Here is a 16,576-nt window from a genome sequence, read left to right as displayed (position 1 = left end):
TTTAGATATAATCTACGATTTTTTTTTAAAAAAATAAGTTTTAAAATGCACAAAATGTTAATGAACGAAACATAGGATGATCAATTTTTGCAAGACAAACAACCTTGTTTTTGTTTCCTTTATCAACCGAAAAGAGTTGGTTCGAGGCCGCTTTATATGGATTTACAAAGTTCACTTCAAGGTAATCTTCATGATTCGACTTAGAGAGAATATTGAACATTTATTTGATACTATTGAAATTGTATAAAATCTTATTCTGGTAATGATGTTTCCTATTCTAATAAAGCTAAGGTTAGGATTTATGTATTACTGGCGCCTTAACTGATGAGTAAAATAAATAAGAATAATTAAATAATTATAATTGTAAAGAGAATAAATCATTGAATAAACAAATTGTACAAGCATCATCCACAATTGATCAAGAAGAAAAACATTCATAGAATATGACATTTCATATTGAAGATAGCTAGAAGCTCATCAATGAGCAGATGGGGTATTGAAATTAAGTGAAGGAATCAAGGTAAATATTGCATATTTCCATCACAAAAAATAAGATTAACACATGAATGAATTTGCTTGTAGTGTTGTTTACTATATTTTTTTTGCGTATTAATCATATATATATATAGCTTTGATATTGAGAGTATCTAAACATCTAGGGATGTCAAATAGGCATTATGTCTGTGGGCGGCCCGTGTCCAAATCCAATTGGACTGATCCAATTAGACCCAAAAATAAAACTGTCCAAATGGGTCGAAACCAAATAAACTCAATTCCAATGGACTTAACCATTTTGTCTCCTCTCTCTCTCTAGTCTTGATTCATCTCTCGGCGGTACTTGTGTGGACTAATGTCTTTTGATTGTCAAATTGAGATGATAATATATTTTAATTGTGTTCATCTAATACATATGATATACTATGTCTTTATTGTTGCAATATGTATCAGATATATAAAGATTAGTCTTTGTTTGAGTATGTTCATCAATTTCTTTACAGTTAATCATTGTACCTTTTTAGTGCATTTGATTTCTTATTCGCCTCTAACGTTATTCTTTCACTTTAGGTGTTATTCTTTCATTTTAGCAAGCTTCATCATTATGGTTTTGCTGCTCTTATGAATAAGAAAAATGAAATGCATTTAAAAGGTACAATGAAAAATTGTAAGTACTATAGCTTGAATCATTGGCTCCTAGATGAATTACATAAAGATTTGGTAATGGTTTCAAAACATTGATAAATGGAACAGAGAATATCAGTTGTATGACACTCGATGATGTTGATGTGCCATGTAATAAAGGTGCAATATGAATGAGTTTAGTGTGGAGTGAAGCTACATTCTTACTCTTCCCCACAAGTTGTTGATGATTGATTGGTTATTTAAAACTCATACAGAAAACAGTTAAAATCTTCACCGCTCTTTTCTTCTTAGTCGTTTCACTTGATCAACTTTTATTGTCTTGTCTTTGAAGTACATGTGCGCTGTCTTGTCTTTGAAGTACATGTGCGCTACTTAACTGGTTACGAGAAAAACAATTCAAGCCATTCACAAATATTACCTTTAATTTCCATTTCATTCCCTTTGTTTTAGCTAAGCTACCACATGTGCTATTGTATATAAAAAGTCAATGTCGTATATAAAGATAGTGAAAACTTAGTGTTGCATCACTCTGGTTCTGAGAGGCTGAGAATGGTGAGGTCTCGGTCTTTCCGCTTGGTCATGCAGTTGATTGGTCTCGAAGACAGCTTGCTTTGGAGTTCAACTTCCCAATGCATCGGTTCTGTCGCTTGACAGCCTTTGTGGTTGTGGTCCTTATCATTCTCTTTGCAGGTTCCTTTGCAGCTTTCAGTCATCCCGTTTGTTAGTCTAGTCTAGTTTGTTGGTGTGTTTAGTGGGTTTAGTTTCTTCTTTGTTATTGCTTCTTTTCTGTGAGTTATCAGCGTGTGTTGTCTGTCTAGTGTCATTACATATTAATCATATGTTATGATTTTGTCATAATTCAATCCATGAAATTTGGTAAGATTTTTCTTTCAGGGATGGGTACAAACCGAATACTTGGTATTCTCGATAGACTTAGTAATCAACTTGGCTGTAGTAAAATTTTGGACTTGTACTTGGTTTGCTAAAAACGAGTACTTGCAGTTTAAAGTATTTGCAAAAAAATATTGATAGACTAACCAGTTTCTCATTACCTATTAAGCATATGACAATGATTTTGATATAATTCAATCTATGACAATTTGGTATCCGGTCTTACCCTCCTACCAGTTCGGTAATACTATAAACAATTTGGATACGTCTAAAGATATTTCGGTTTAAAATTAATGAAGTTGTTAACCACAGGTTTTATAGGAAATGCATAAAAATAATATTAAAAGGAAATCAAGGAAAAATAAAAAAACAATAGTATTGATTATAGGTGCATATCCTTTATATCTTAAAAAAGAAGCAATTAATGTTAATTATGGTGCATATCTTTTTATATTGATTTGGTTAAAGATTCAACTATATTTTGTTTATATTTCTTAACTAATTTGCTAGTATGTGATGTAATTTCTGAGCAAGATTTTTGAGAGAACATATACTCTTTGATCTATGCCATAAAATTAACATATATTTGCCTAATATATGAAGTTAATTGGCTAAATAATAAACAATTGTGATTCTTAATAAAATGTGTATGCTTTTTGGAAATATATTTTAATTTTTTTAAAAATATATTTTATATTTGACTATTTAGTCATATTTGATAAAAGATTTTATACTTGAAGAATCATAATAAGTAACATTTATATTTATATATTAATAAAAACATATACTCATATACTTAAAAATCATTTTCTTATCTTTTATACTAACCTTTTATATTAAAAATAAAATGTGTCCATGCAGTAATACGAGTATATATATAAAGAGATAGGGAAATAAGCATCTGTGGTAGTAGCAAAGCAGCATCGATCGGTCAATCTTGTCTTCTGGTATTGCTATAGTAAATAGCCAGGATCAGATGAATTATGGGACCAAGTGAAGCAATCAGGGGTAAATTTCTTCTTCACACAGAAGTGTGGCTATAGATATGTCAATTACAGATTTTTTGGCATATGGTTGTTCTGAATCGATATTTGTTGAGTCAGAAAGAAATAGAAATGTGTTTTTGTCGGCTTTACAATTGCGACTGAGTTTCAATATTTTGTTTTTAGGGTTTTGATGTCGAACATATCTCAGTAACGCAAGATACCTGCGGACTTATGACTTACGATTGTGAAAACGAGAGGATTAGGTATCCTAATCATGTGTTGGTCAATCTTTACGCTAGACTCGGTCTCCATCATTTCAACCTCTCTCAGGTAAATAAATGAAAAAGACATAGTCTCAGTTTATTTTCAATATTTTTGATCAATTTCTTTCTTTTTTTTGATTATGATGATGTATTTTGTATGTCAGGGATCAAATTTAGAGTTCCATCACCTGAAGAAATTCAACATGACTATGAATTATATCTCCTCCTACCGCATCACTTTGGTGGGTTATGATCCAGCGACCACTTTGCTCATAAACTTTCAGGTTGGAGTGTCTGAGCAAGCATATGGTCGTTTGAATTTGATGGTCTTTGTTGCTAGACCTCAAGCTGATAGGCCTCCCAGCAATGAAGTTGTTAGGCCACTTGGTAAAGACAGAACTAAATTCCATTTTTTTCTTTTTAAACCTATTAAAGTCCTATATAAAATCTCACTTGCTTATTATTTAATGTTGCAAAGGTGTCACCAATGATCCCTTCAAACCGGATGCATGTGATGATAATGGATTCCCTTTCTGGCCGACAGATTTTAATGATACAAAACGATTCCACCTGGTAAGATTATCACACAATATCAGTGATTTATTGGACTTCTGTACGTCGTTGATATGATTTATTGCTTTTTGCAGCTGAAGGAATCCGAGTTGCAAGGCAACGACTGTATTCGTCTATACTTGGAACTTGCTCTCTGTGCCAATGATAGGAATATTCCTGACGTGAGTTTCTTCTGTTCTTCCATATACCACCAACAACGAATGTTAGCTAATGTTTTTTTTTCCTTTTGTAGAGCCATGTATCCCAGCTACAGATTGTGAGAGTTGCAATGGAAACTTTTGAGGATGTGGACGTCATAAATGCCAATTTCTACATAACGTTGAAAGGCTTGCCCGTGGCTCGGGTTGGTGAGGATGGTGAGCATGTTGAGCGCAAAGTCATAATTAGAAGGTATGTGGATTTATCTACCGGATACTTGATTCTCAAGGGTGGGTTTGGGTTTTCGGTTGGAGAAGACACTAGCGAGCGCCATATGACTCGCCGCCGGACCCAGCAAAAAATATCTCTGGGGTCAAAGGTGCTTCAGGAGAAAATCGAACTCTGGTATGGGGGTTCAGTGGTAAAGTTTTTTACCAACTTCACTGTGATGTAATTGTGTTATAGCTTACAAATACTAAATCTTCTTATTTTTTGTGGTGCAGTTGAACCCAGACCTCTTCACGTGGGTACGCCTCTGGCCGGACCCTTGAAGAAGCTTACGCTGCTTTCGACGCTGAGCAGAGGCAAAACCCGACGTCTCGCCCATGCCCAACTATCTACATTTCTGATTATTGGAAAAATTTAGATAAAAATTTAGGTGCTCCATAGAATGGATAAGATAATAATAGACTTTGATAACAATAATGTTGTACCTTTAAAAAAAAAGTTGTACCTTGTTGACTTCAGCTGAGAATGTTGTTACAACTTAAAAGTATTTTCTTATTTTTTGTATTAACAATTTACATTTAAAAAAGTGTGCCCGTGCATAGCACGCTACTCAGGATGAATTTAGTTGCAAATCTCAGGTGAAACCAGTTTGTTAAGTTAGAATTTGGATGAGTTTTTAGTTGAGGAAAATGCCTTATTCAGTGATGACGATGCTTCAGTCAGTGATTTCGACGAAGAAGCGGACATAGGCAACAACAAGGATTATATTCAGACTAAAGATGCTGATTATTTAGAAGCAAACAATGAAAATCAGAATAAATACGAACTTGTAGTAGAATGGAGTTTAGTTCTGATGAGTCTGCATATAAAGCTTATACATTATATTGCTTTATTATTTAAAGCCGGGAAACTTGTCATGGTAAAGAGCGTCCCATCAGCTATGCCTTCGCATGTGATGACTTGTTTCAAGTTACCGGTTTCCCTTTGCAATCAAATTCAATCTGCAGTTACAAGATTTCTGCTCGGGAAATACTGCCAGCGTGAATCTTTCACTCAAGTACCGTATCACACAAGGAAGCAGAATCGCATGGCTGGCGAGGGGTATTGATAGGTAGAGACCTCATGATGAGAAACATGGGATGGTCTGTGGGAGATGGTAATTCGATCAAAGCGTGGCATGACCCATGGCTGAGTACATCTCAACAGCACCATGGATTGCTTGGGGGAATATGGACAGCTAGAAACAAGCTGGTCTTTAATGACAGAAGGTTTACGGAGGCAGAGGTGCTAAGTTAACAAAGGCAATACTTGCGGCGAAAGAATGGCTGACGGAAGAAAACAAATTGTGATCATGTCAAACACAGAGAGGAAAAGCACACTCACCAGGGACTAGTCGTCCAAACAGATGCCGTTTGGAACGAGATTTCTAACAATGCAGGGACGTTGGGATGGATTCTCAAAACAAAAAGGTGGTAATCAGAGCTTCGTCTTGTTTGACATTCTTCCTCCTTGTTATTCACGCTTCTTCTTCACTCTTCTGTTTCTTGCGCCTCAAGTCTCTTCTTCTTCTCCCTTCTTTGTAGCTTGTTCTCTCTGCTACTCTTCTTGGGAACTTCTCTTAGATCCCCTTCGTCTGTAGATTTAATCAAAAGTTCAATTCCAATTAAAAAAAACTTATCTTTTTAACTAATGCTCTTCTTCTCCATCTCCTTCCTTCTTCCTTGTTGTTTGATGATCGTGAGATATATAACAAACAATAATCAGACTTGAAGTTAATTATGTTGTTTTAGCAAATTGACCTGATCTAAAGACATCAAATTCTAAAATTTGAAAGAGGACAAAAGAGAGTAACGCGTATCTCAAACTTTTGTGTGAAAACTACAATCTGTCTTCTTTTAGGGCATTGAGAAGAAGCCTCAAGCAGCAGCCGACGAGGAATAGCGTTAAGTCGACGTCTTCCTTTTTTTTTCGTAAAGCTATTTCCCTTTATTTTTTTTTAGTTTTAATTTCCTTTTTTTAACTAATCCACAGGGGTGCACCCAAGTTTTGTTCATATAATTAAAGAGATAGGGAAATAAGCATCTCCTCGTAAAACCTAACATCGCCACTTCCTTTCGAAACCTAAATCGACCAGAACAGCATCGATCAATCATGTCTTCTGGTATTCCTGTTCAAGATAGCCAGGAGTTCGTCCGTAGGCAGATGAATTACTGGGAGCAAGTGAGTGAATCAGGGGTAAATCTTTCTTCTTCTTCAATTTATATGTTTGTTTGTTTGTTTGGATATGATCACATTCGGCTGAGACTTTTGAATTTTTTTTTTGTTTGTTTCATAACTAGGGTTTTGATATCGAACATATCTCAGCACCGCCAATGGGACTCTTGACTTACGATTGTGAAGACAAGAGGAATCTGTTTCCTAATCGTCTGTTGGTCAATCTCTACGCTAGACTCGGTATCTATCGTTACAACCTCTCTAAGGTAAATAATAATTTCAGTTTCTTTTCAGTATTTTTGATTAATTTCTTTCTTGATTGATTATGATCATTGATGTATATTTTGTATTTTGTATTCCAGGGAACAAATTTAAAGTTCCACCACCTGACGAAGTTCAACATGACTAATAACTGTATCTCCTCATACCGCATCACTTTGGTTGCTTATGATCCAGTGACCACTTCGCTGGTCACCTTCCTGGTTGGAATCTCTGAGGAGGAATATGCTCGTTTGAATTTGATGCTCTTCATTGCTAGACCTCAAGCTGATAAGCCTCACTGCCAAGAACCAGTTAGGCCAATTGGTATTAGAAACGAACTTAAATTCCTTCTCTCTTTCTTATAATTTTATTAATGTCTTGTATAAAATCTCTGACTCGTAGGTTCCACCATTTATCCCTTGACACCGGATGCATGTGATGACAAGGGATTATTACCTTTCTGGCCGACCAATTTTGAGGATACATCACGTTTCCGCCTGGTACACAATATCACTTTTTTCTTCTCTCTTTCTTGATTTCATTTATTGGCCTTTTGTCAGTCATTTATATGATTTATTGCTTTTGCAGATGAATGAATCAGAGTTGCAAGGCAACGACTGGATTCGTCTATACTTGGAACTTGCTCTTTGTTCAAATGATAGGAACATTCCCGAAGTAAGTTTCTTCTTTTCTTCCATATAGCCAGCCAACAACGAATGAATGTTAGCTAATGTTTTTTTTTTTTTTTTCTTGTAGAGCCATCTCTCCCAGCTACAGATTGTGAGAGTTGCAGTGGAAGAAGCTGTTGAGCATGCGGATCTCATTTTCTACATAACGTTTAAAGGCTTGCCCGTGGCCCGGGTTGGTGAGGATGGTGAGCATGTTGAGCGAAGAGTCATAATCAGAACGTTTGAGGATCCATCTACCGGATACTTCACTCTCATGGGTGGGTTTGGGTTCTCGGTCGGCGAAGACACTAGTCATCGCCGCCCTATGACTCGCCCTCAGAGCATTGATGAAATTTGCGCTGAGCAGAAGAGGCTGGACTTTACGCCTCCCCCATGTCCACCCACCTACATGGCTGATTGGTGGAAAAGCTAGCTAGATTATTGACCTCTACAGATCTCTCAGCTATCGATGCTCGATAATAGTATTTAGACTTTGTGTTGTTGGTTTCTTTCCTCTTAGTTGTTTTTAAGAATTAAAATCCTTGTTGTATCTTGTTTGACTTCAGCTGACAATGAGTATGGAACTCTCTCATGTCTTTGTTTTCTCATTCTGGTTAGCAACTGTCATTCTTGAATCATTTGTCTTTGCCCACAAAACTCCAAATAAAAGCTACAACGGCTGGAGTTTCGTAAAAGAAGCTGACGTTTAGTTATTATCAACACATGTGTGTGCTGTGAGATTTATTGTAAGAAAGTATACTAGGAATACCAATCAAAAACTGTGCGTCTTTCTGAGATCCATTTATTTGCCTAATCTTGAGTTTCTTGGTTCACAAGCAAGCATATTTTCTTAAGCAATCTCCACACGCCACTTCACCATCTTAAGCTACCCATCATCCTGAACATTCAATCTTCAGATCCATCGGTGCTCATGTTGCGTTGGCTACATCCCAGCCAAGTAGATGTGGCAAAAGAGAGTATATTGGTCAACAACGTGTTCAAAATTTGGATCACAATTATAACGTGGTGATTAGTGAGGGCGGTAAAGATCACATTCGTTGTTGGTCTATATATATGGAAGAAAAGAAGAAACTTGCTTCGGGAATGTTCCTATCATTTGAATTTCCAAGTATAGACGAATCCAGTCGTTGCCTTGCAACTCTATTTATAGTAAGAAATAGAAAATGCTATTTTAAATATATACATTAGAAAAAAAAAATTGTTTTTCGGTAAAGATAGCATTCTTTTATATTTAGAATAAGAAATAGAAAAGACTATTTTAGAGACCAAACAAACTTTAGTCTTTATTTAAGAAGAAAATAGCAAAATATATTTGAAAGAATGTGAAAATGATAAACGGGAGAAGAAATTAAGATATCAAAAATATATTTCATAGAAAGTGCTCTATGAGTGAATTGGTGGGTTTCAAGATTCTCTTATCCACGATGTAATAAGAAATTAAGATAGTAAAGGAGGAGTCCCAACTTTGTTTGCCTTTATAGATACATCAAATATAAGAGAGTGGTAAAACAAGAATGTAATCATACAACTTTTATACTACAGTTGAGGCAGTTTTTAAATCAAGCCTCAACACTCCAATAGTGCTATTGCCATGTATAAAATGCAAGAACCGAAAAGAAGACTAATGAACAAGTATTAACACCGGCGACCACCTCTGCAATTAAGAGCACCAGCATTAGAGGTAAGGACGCCAACAAGGGATGACGATTTGGCTGCCAAACTTGAAGCTCTAGCGTAGCTGGCTCCACGCCCTGATCCAGAACGTGTGAAGAAAGCACCGTTTAAGAAAAGGTCTCCTTCTGATCTCCAGTTCCAATGCTTCCATTGCCAGTGCCCTGCATAGTCTCTCTTTGTCACCTCTTTAGCAAACCGGTTTCTCGGTGCAAGATATCTGTTTCCTTGGCTGTTGATGGTGGGACTCGCACTACCACCAATTGCATACATCTCCCAGTGTGTGTAGTCATTGTTCACTACATGGAAGTATCCATGCCTACACCTACAATCAAAAAAAAGGTTTCATCCTTCCAATGATTAAGATGATAAATCATTCAAAGTATTGTATAATTGAGAACCATTTGCATAAAATAAATCAATAAAATATAAAATAACATAAAATGATTTGTAGAGATGAGTTCCAACAAGTATGTACCTTGGCATTCTCTGAATAAGACCTCTACCAAAATGGTTATAAGCAATCGTAACCTGCATCACCTTGTCCCTTGTGTAAGTATCACTATGTCCCAACAACATAACCTCGTTATGGTGCGTAAAGTAATTGTTAGAGATAGTAATGGCAGTGGAACCCATAACAGCATCAATAAGCCCATCAGCGCAAGTAGAGAGCGAGTTGTGATCAATCCAAATATGACTCGACCCAAAGATCGAGATCCCATCACCGTCAGCCATCGTCCTCCACCCATAATGCGACGGAGAGCTCCTCACCATAGCGTTACCAGTAGGTTTGCAGTCATGAATATGTATCCCATGTATGATAATGTTCGTCACGTACTGTATGGTGATGCACGCGCCGTTAGCTATGTGTACGTTGACGCCACGGCCATCTATCGTCTTGAAGCTGTTCATGATGAGTTCTTGCTTCAGTGTTATGACCATGTCGCGTTTGAATACGATCCAGAGAGGCTCTTCTTGGATCACGGCGTGACGGAGTGTGCCCGGTTTAGGGTTAACCGGGTTATCGTCGTTAGGGTCGCTTACTACGTAGTAGCGTCCGTCTCTGCCGCCTATTGCATTGCGTCCGAAACCGATCGCGCAAACGGCGAGGTGTTTTCGCCGGAATTGCCATTTCCGGTCACAACGCCAGCAATCGTCGATTGGGTTACCGGTGGAGCATGAGAAGTAACCTAACCTTCTCCGCACGGTACTGTTACGAATGCTCCTGAAACAAATCAAAACCGGTTTTAGCGAACCAAACTTATCTCAACGTACTATAACCATTAAATTAAATAAAACCGGTCCAATATTTTTGAGTGGGCCATTTAACATGAAGCTAAAGGATATCTACGTCGGTGGGCACATTCATACATTTTTAATACATGATGTAAATAATCTTGTAACAAGTTTCACATTATTGGTTATTGTATAACGAGATAAGATTGGAACTATTGTTTTTTCTGAGTACAGTAATCATGAAAGAACTGGAAGAACACTACACGAGGCATATGCATGGGCTTGTCGCGATTCACTGCTCCAAAAGATTAGGTGTTTGTTGGAACATTTACACATGTTTTTTGTTACAAAACAAAAACATTACATATGTTCTTCTGGACCAATGTGTCCATAGGATTTTCGCAAGCAATTATATTTACTACATGCGTTTTCTTATATTTACCGTTACATTTTATTTCTATTTTTCAACTATATGTTATGGTGCATTGCATTTAATGAGAAAATGGCACCCAAATCCAACTCAACTAAATTAGCTCAAGTACATGATGTTTGATGTTTTGGTTCACCCAGAGAAATAGTGAAGTCTGAAACGCCCAGTAAGAGTAAGCATAAAGAATTTATATTAACTACTAAAGTACTTACCCACAGTCATTCTATCTTTCACTTCTCATATTGATAGATAGTTTACACACTAGATCGTTATCTCTAAATGTATCTATATGGCCAAAAAAAAAACATATTCCATTCGTTTTTTTTCCTCTGAATGGGAACCAAGAAGTGAGATACATTTAGAGATAACGATCTCTACAAAGAAAGTACTTCTAGTTTTTTCGTCTGAAAATACTTAAACTAAAACTAATTAACTACAAAGCAAACTTTAAGATAGGATAAAACGAATACAAATCCTAAATATTTTCCGGAAAATTAAAACCCTGTCATTTTTAGTAAAGTTATCTAGTTAAAAACAGTTAAATTGAATAAATAGAAATCTTTATCTATTGTAAATGAAAAGAAAAAAAAAGATAAAAGAAAAAGTGGGAAAAGGAATAGAATCGAGGTCTGGTGGTTGGCCCTTTGGATTGAACCCTTTGACCAGAATTTATAAAAATTCTTACACAAGCACCATGTGAGCTCTGCTCCACATAAATACAAGTTACCTGTTTTTTTTTTAATTCTCTTTTATTTTATTTCTTAACTATTTACAAAAGAAGATCACAGGAATCTATCCAACCAGACGTCACGAGATGCTGGTCCTTTAAGAGTTAAGTTTAATTTATTGTTTTACCAACTACCCAATCGCAATAGATCAAACAGATACTTACTGTTTAATTAGCAAACATACATTACATTATCAAACTATTCTAATAAAGCTAAAATTAAAAAATGCAAGCAACAGAAATACTCACATGTCCACCATGGCAGCTACTTCGTCTGGATTCTCAACTGCATGTTCATGCCATGTTTCATTGGACCTGAAACACAATTAATTAGTTTACTACATTAAAACAAAACTACAATTATTATCTCTAGACCCGAAATGAAACAATTCTATCTCATAAAGCAATATACTAAACCTTACTAATCACCACAAGTGTTGGCGTGTTGCATTATTAACAACAACACACTTTTGTTTAAGCACAGGGATCTGTTTATGGTCAATAAAAAGATCCAAACTACAATAATTTGAGATCTATAATACACAAGTTAAGTAATACTGATCAGTAATTCGAAGAAGAAAAATGCTTTCTTCTTTCACCATAGATTCTGAGTTGCTTCTGAAGTTTCAATGCTATGTTCTATGAACAAGATCACGTAAAACAGTTGACTCCAAACTGAACTAAGAACATTCCATATAATAAGCAATTAACCGATGATACCTGGTGGAATCGACACCAGCAAAGAGCATTGATAGGAGTAATGCAGAAGCAAAGAGGACAAGTACTTTCGTCATAGCCATTGTTATTGCTCTGCTCTTTTGTGTTTATTTGTCTCTGTTCGAGACCAGAGGCTTTGTCGGTCTGTTCTGTTGGAAGAAAAGAAAAGAAGGAGAAGAAGTATGAAACGATTTTAAGAAAGGCTCTAGTTGGACGAGTTATTATATAAGAGAAATTGTGCGTGACATGGCTTAATTAATTGAGTATTCAGAACATAAAACTCAAAGTGGATTTGACATAAAATTTTCACCATAGTGGAAGAGTTATTGTTTCACATTTATAACGCCCAAGGTTGAAAATATAGGTGATGCGACAAGAGACAAACAAACAAGAAGATATGTTGTACAAACTCGTTTTTTTTCTTTCAATAAAAGCTGCAATTCTAATGAGAATAAATACTATTTATGCAATTATTTTATTTTCCATATTGTGTACTTGATAAGAAAACAATATATGCTTCACATATCATACATTTCAGAATTAACAAAAATGTGTAGTTCTATTGTCAGAAAACTAAAAACTTATACTAGTTCACAACATTAGATGATGGGTTCAAAACTCTGCAATTAGAATTCAGATGCTGGGAAACAAATTTAATATTAACAAAAAGCTGACAAACAACCTAATTATTTAGAATATATATGTATTGTATCCTGAATCTGTGGTAATAATTTGTTTATTAAAAATGTTTTTAAAATCAGAATTTCTAAAATTTGATCTATAATTACGGATGCACCACTTTTATTTTTTTTGTTTAATGCCTAATCTTATCCAAATTTTTACTGAACAAAACAAATCTCGTTTTTTCAAGTACTTTGCATCTTTCATCTCCAACTGCTACTTTAAATTTTCTCACTGGGCATCTCTCTCTATCACGTGCGGTACCAGGTGGATCACGTGCCGAGCGGCTGGTCATTCCTACACGTTCTACTCTTAAATGGTGTCCACGTCATTGTTTAACATATAATAAATGTATATATCTGTTCGTCGGCGGCGAATGTCCGGAAAACACGCCGGTGATTAGCTCAATGTGGCAGATTACATAAACTAGCCAATCAATGTTGCGTGTATAACCTTGAAGACCCAATCATCAATGTTTGTATATATTTTCTACTGTTTTCTTTAAGACCACGTTAAATTCGGCCACTGTTTATTGATGCCAAGAAAGAAAAAGTTAAACAAATTAAAGGAAAAGTTATATTCAGCAGCTAAAATAATATACTAATATGTCACAATTATATAAAATAATATATATTTTGTTACTGTATATTATATACATTTTATTATACTGATTGTCGACAAAGAATTTTATCAATTGAAAATAGGATAAACAACTTTATAATCAATTCTATAATATATTACTTATTTGCACCCAAAATATCTACGATAAACAGTTTTACAAGTATTATATCCACAAGAAGTATTTTTGTCTTTAGTTCGCGAAATTATGGTGAATGACTATATTTGCACCACGTAGGCCTGGATGTTTTTACCTCAACCCGAAGTACTTACCTAAATCCGAACCGGAAAAACCGAAACCGAATCCGAACTGTTATATAAAAATATCCGAACGGGACTTATGAGCTTAGCACTTTGGTGTTTGGTTATAACCCGAACCGATCCGAAATCCGAACTAGGATCCAAAAATATCCGAAATTAGTTAAATATGTTAATATTTTGATATATTTTATAGTGATTTAGATATTTTTGACTATTCAAAATATTTTTGTAGTTTGTTTTATTTGTTATTTTGAATTATTTTTAGCTAATTTAGTTAGTTTAACTAATATTTAATTAGATTTATAAACAATTTATATATTTTGAAACAAAAAATTTGTTATTTTTTGAGGTTTAAAAAATATATTTTTGAACGATTTTAAACATTGGTTACATCCGATCCGAACCGAACCCGGAAGAAACCGAACCGAATCCGATCCGATAATTAGTAAATACCGAATGGTACTTCTAAGCATAATTCCGAAAATCCGAAAATCCGAATCACCCGAACCGATACCGAACGGTCCACCGAACGCCCAGGCCTAGCACCACGTTAAAGATCTTCAGAAAACTTTCGACCATTAATATGCTAAAAATGGTTTCTTCTATTAGTCAAACTTCATAACTGAACTGACGTAGAAGAAGCACTGAAAACATCTAATTCACTATTGGACCAAACGGACTTCTACATTTGCTATTCTAAATAAATTGCACAATGGTATGTAAAAGGTATGGTATATTATTATGCGAAGTCCTATATCCATTAAGGTCCACGCAAACAATTTGGATGCCTGAAAAGGTTATATCATGTTTCGTCAAAATGTGATGTGGATGTTCGTATTTATAATGTAAGTATTATAAAAATTAAGAGTGATTTATTTTCCCTGTATGGTTGTATGTCATTTTCTGTTTAAATAACACACATATATATATTTAATGTTAAAATTTTATGTAGAAGATTTATTTCAAAAGTTTTATCTAACATTTTATACAAAATACTTTTATTTTTGGTTTTTATTTCATTTTCGTGAAAGAAATTTGGATGGGCTGTTAACATGTACGATACCAAGTACATATCGAGAGGCAACAGATTTGGATCTAAATAGTTACAGCACAGTTTTGATGATTTCAGATCTCTTCCACCACTCGATGTATAATAAAAAATCGTAAGAAAGCTGTATATGATCACTATGATTGAATACTGTCAGTAACCAATTATATTTTTTTATAACGATCAGAAACCAATGAAATGCATGATAATATATAGATGATCACAATCTCTGACAAGTTTTTTTTGCTAACGATCCTTAAGAAGTTTAGCGTAACTTAGAACATTAACATATATATGTTTTGGGGTCATTGTAGATTTTCTTTAATTTGAACCAAGTCAAGCAGTAGCTTTTAGTTTTTAAACACAAAACAAATATACCCTTGTTTCAAAAAATGCAAGTTATAGAATTTTCACACCTATTAAATACTGATTATTAATGACTATTTCCTATAATTTTAACCAATTTAATTTCAATAAACACAATTTTTTTCAAGTTTACAATTTACTATTAAGTAATGTATTGAATTTTTTAAAAAAGTTGAAATATTTTTTCTAAAATATGAATTCTTTGGAACAGAGGGATTAGTAGTTTGATTATAGTTAGCGGCAGGTACTATCTATTGTTTTATTTTTATATGGTTAAATATCATATCATTAATAATTTACAGAAAATGTTTTTAAAAAAACTATAGAATATATATGTATATATATATATCTATCTAAACAAGTTCAAATTTACGCTCACACAAAGTTGATTCATTAATTTCCACATGTTGGACAATGGACAGTGATTAGGCTTCCAGACTGACCAACATTAACCAACAAAGACAATAGTATTAATGTTCAATGCTATTACAAAAAAAAATATTGACTTCGGACAACCACGGATTATGTCATGTGCGAATGTTTTTCATTAACATTTTCTGATTCTTTTTCTTCATTCAATAGTAAATTACTTGATAATAATAATTAACAGCTAAAGTCATCAAGTTATAGGTCTTACATGGTCTTACATTTTCCGGTGTCCACATGAAAACTATTATCTTCTATTCAATGATGATCAGCTTCTCCATGTGGGCATTATAATCATATACATCCACGTTAGGGCGAATCTCATGCAGAGTAAGAAACATATATGCGACTAGAAGTGTGTCAAGTGTGTGAACATCAATGTACTCTGTGAAATGTGGGCACAGACGATATATTTTCCCACTGATCTAACACCCTTACATTACAAATGGAGGGATAGATCAAGACACTGATCTTTACCGTTCTCACTAGTCACCACGTTACAGTTATGATCCAAAACTTGAACAAGTTGTTGACCAAAATACTCTCCTGTGCCATCTATTAGGGATATTACATCCCACATCGGGAATTCTAAGGGACATCAAGTAATATATAAAGGGTTAGGGTCAATCCACTAATTGCCAATCTATCTTATTAAAGTTGAAGTACCCATTGAAAGTGTTTGGAAACAAGGATATGAGAATTAATGAGATATGTGTTTGGAAACAAGGATAAAGGAATTAATGAAATATGTTTGGAAACATGGATAGTAGAGATATGTATTTTTTTTTATTTACACATTTAGTCATTGTATTTCCAATAAATTAATAACAAATAAGAATTGTTTAGCAACATGAATAACATATTTAATATTCTTTTTAGTTAAACATTTATCCACTGTTTTACAATAAATTAAACAACATTCTTACTATATTTTCTTTTATTTACAATTCTTTCACTATATTTACAATTCTTTTTATTTACAATTCTTTATGGTGAAAATAAAAACACAAAC

The 16,576-nt window shown here is 34.4% G+C and overlaps 3 protein-coding genes across 5 annotated transcripts; 2 read left to right on the top strand and 1 right to left on the bottom strand.

The window, feature by feature from the left end:
- Positions 1-2,917: 2,917 nt before the first annotated feature.
- LOC130505047 (UPF0725 protein At1g02770-like) lies at positions 2,918-4,737 on the top strand. 3 transcript variants are annotated; one of them, XM_056999655.1, is made up of 7 exons: positions 2,918-3,039; positions 3,201-3,347; positions 3,445-3,667; positions 3,759-3,853; positions 3,928-4,014; positions 4,086-4,243; positions 4,495-4,737. In XM_056999655.1, exons 2-7 carry the CDS (start codon positions 3,249-3,251, stop codon positions 4,496-4,498), a joined length of 666 nt encoding a protein of 221 aa, XP_056855635.1. In that variant the 5' UTR covers positions 2,918-3,039; positions 3,201-3,248; the 3' UTR covers positions 4,499-4,737. The 3 variants fall into 3 exon arrangements, with proteins under 3 accessions (XP_056855635.1, XP_056855634.1, XP_056855633.1); XM_056999654.1 differs by having other exon boundaries at positions 4,086-4,396; XM_056999653.1 differs by having other exon boundaries at positions 4,086-4,412.
- A 1,514-nt stretch (positions 4,738-6,251) lies between these two features.
- On the top strand, positions 6,252-7,977 carry LOC108807913 (UPF0725 protein At3g19520-like). Its single transcript, XM_056999652.1, has 6 exons — positions 6,252-6,454; positions 6,559-6,699; positions 6,796-7,018; positions 7,097-7,194; positions 7,283-7,369; positions 7,451-7,977. Exons 1-6 carry the CDS (start codon positions 6,371-6,373, stop codon positions 7,793-7,795), a joined length of 978 nt encoding a protein of 325 aa, XP_056855632.1. The 5' UTR covers positions 6,252-6,370; the 3' UTR covers positions 7,796-7,977.
- An 857-nt stretch (positions 7,978-8,834) lies between these two features.
- On the bottom strand, positions 8,835-12,449 carry LOC108835002 (probable pectate lyase 20). The gene is made up of 4 exons (XM_056999651.1): positions 12,168-12,449; positions 11,697-11,762; positions 9,533-10,279; positions 8,835-9,379 (listed from the first exon to the last, which is right to left on the bottom strand). The coding sequence occupies exons 1-4, from the start codon at positions 12,245-12,247 to the stop codon at positions 9,019-9,021; spliced, it is 1,254 nt and encodes a 417-aa protein (XP_056855631.1). The 5' UTR covers positions 12,248-12,449; the 3' UTR covers positions 8,835-9,018.
- Between the last annotated feature and the right edge of the window lie 4,127 nt (positions 12,450-16,576).

The sequence above is a fragment of the Raphanus sativus genome, unplaced genomic scaffold (genome assembly GCF_000801105.2).
Source record: "Raphanus sativus cultivar WK10039 unplaced genomic scaffold, ASM80110v3 Scaffold1970, whole genome shotgun sequence".
Classification (NCBI taxonomy): Eukaryota; Viridiplantae; Streptophyta; class Magnoliopsida; order Brassicales; family Brassicaceae; genus Raphanus; species Raphanus sativus.
Note: the sequence above shows the minus strand (reverse complement) of the source record. Positions and strands in the feature narration are given on the sequence as shown.

What these genes read in the sequence shown, in the direction of transcription:
- LOC108835002 (XM_056999651.1), bottom strand. Translation starts at nt 12,247, where the DNA reads ATGGCTATGACGAAAGTACTTGTCCTCTTTGCTTCTGCATTACTCCTA. An exon ending in GTAGCTGCCATGGTGGACAT is followed by an intron (nt 10,280 to 11,696) that starts GTGAGTATTTCT and finishes GATTTGTTTCAG; the next exon opens with GAGCATTCGTAACAGTACCG. An exon ending in CTTATTCAGAGAATGCCAAG is followed by an intron (nt 9,380 to 9,532) that starts GTACATACTTGT and finishes TTTTGATTGTAG; the next exon opens with GTGTAGGCATGGATACTTCC.
- LOC108807913 (XM_056999652.1), top strand. Translation starts at nt 6,371, where the DNA reads ATGTCTTCTGGTATTCCTGTTCAAGATAGCCAGGAGTTCGTCCGTAGG. An exon ending in AGCAAGTGAGTGAATCAGGG is followed by an intron (nt 6,455 to 6,558) that starts GTAAATCTTTCT and finishes TTTCATAACTAG; the next exon opens with GGTTTTGATATCGAACATAT. An exon ending in ATCGTTACAACCTCTCTAAG is followed by an intron (nt 6,700 to 6,795) that starts GTAAATAATAAT and finishes TTTGTATTCCAG; the next exon opens with GGAACAAATTTAAAGTTCCA.
- LOC130505047 (XM_056999653.1), top strand. Translation starts at nt 3,249, where the DNA reads ATGACTTACGATTGTGAAAACGAGAGGATTAGGTATCCTAATCATGTG. An exon ending in ATCATTTCAACCTCTCTCAG is followed by an intron (nt 3,348 to 3,444) that starts GTAAATAAATGA and finishes TTTGTATGTCAG; the next exon opens with GGATCAAATTTAGAGTTCCA. An exon ending in TCTGGTATGGGGGTTCAGTG is followed by an intron (nt 4,413 to 4,494) that starts GTAAAGTTTTTT and finishes TTTGTGGTGCAG; the next exon opens with TTGAACCCAGACCTCTTCAC.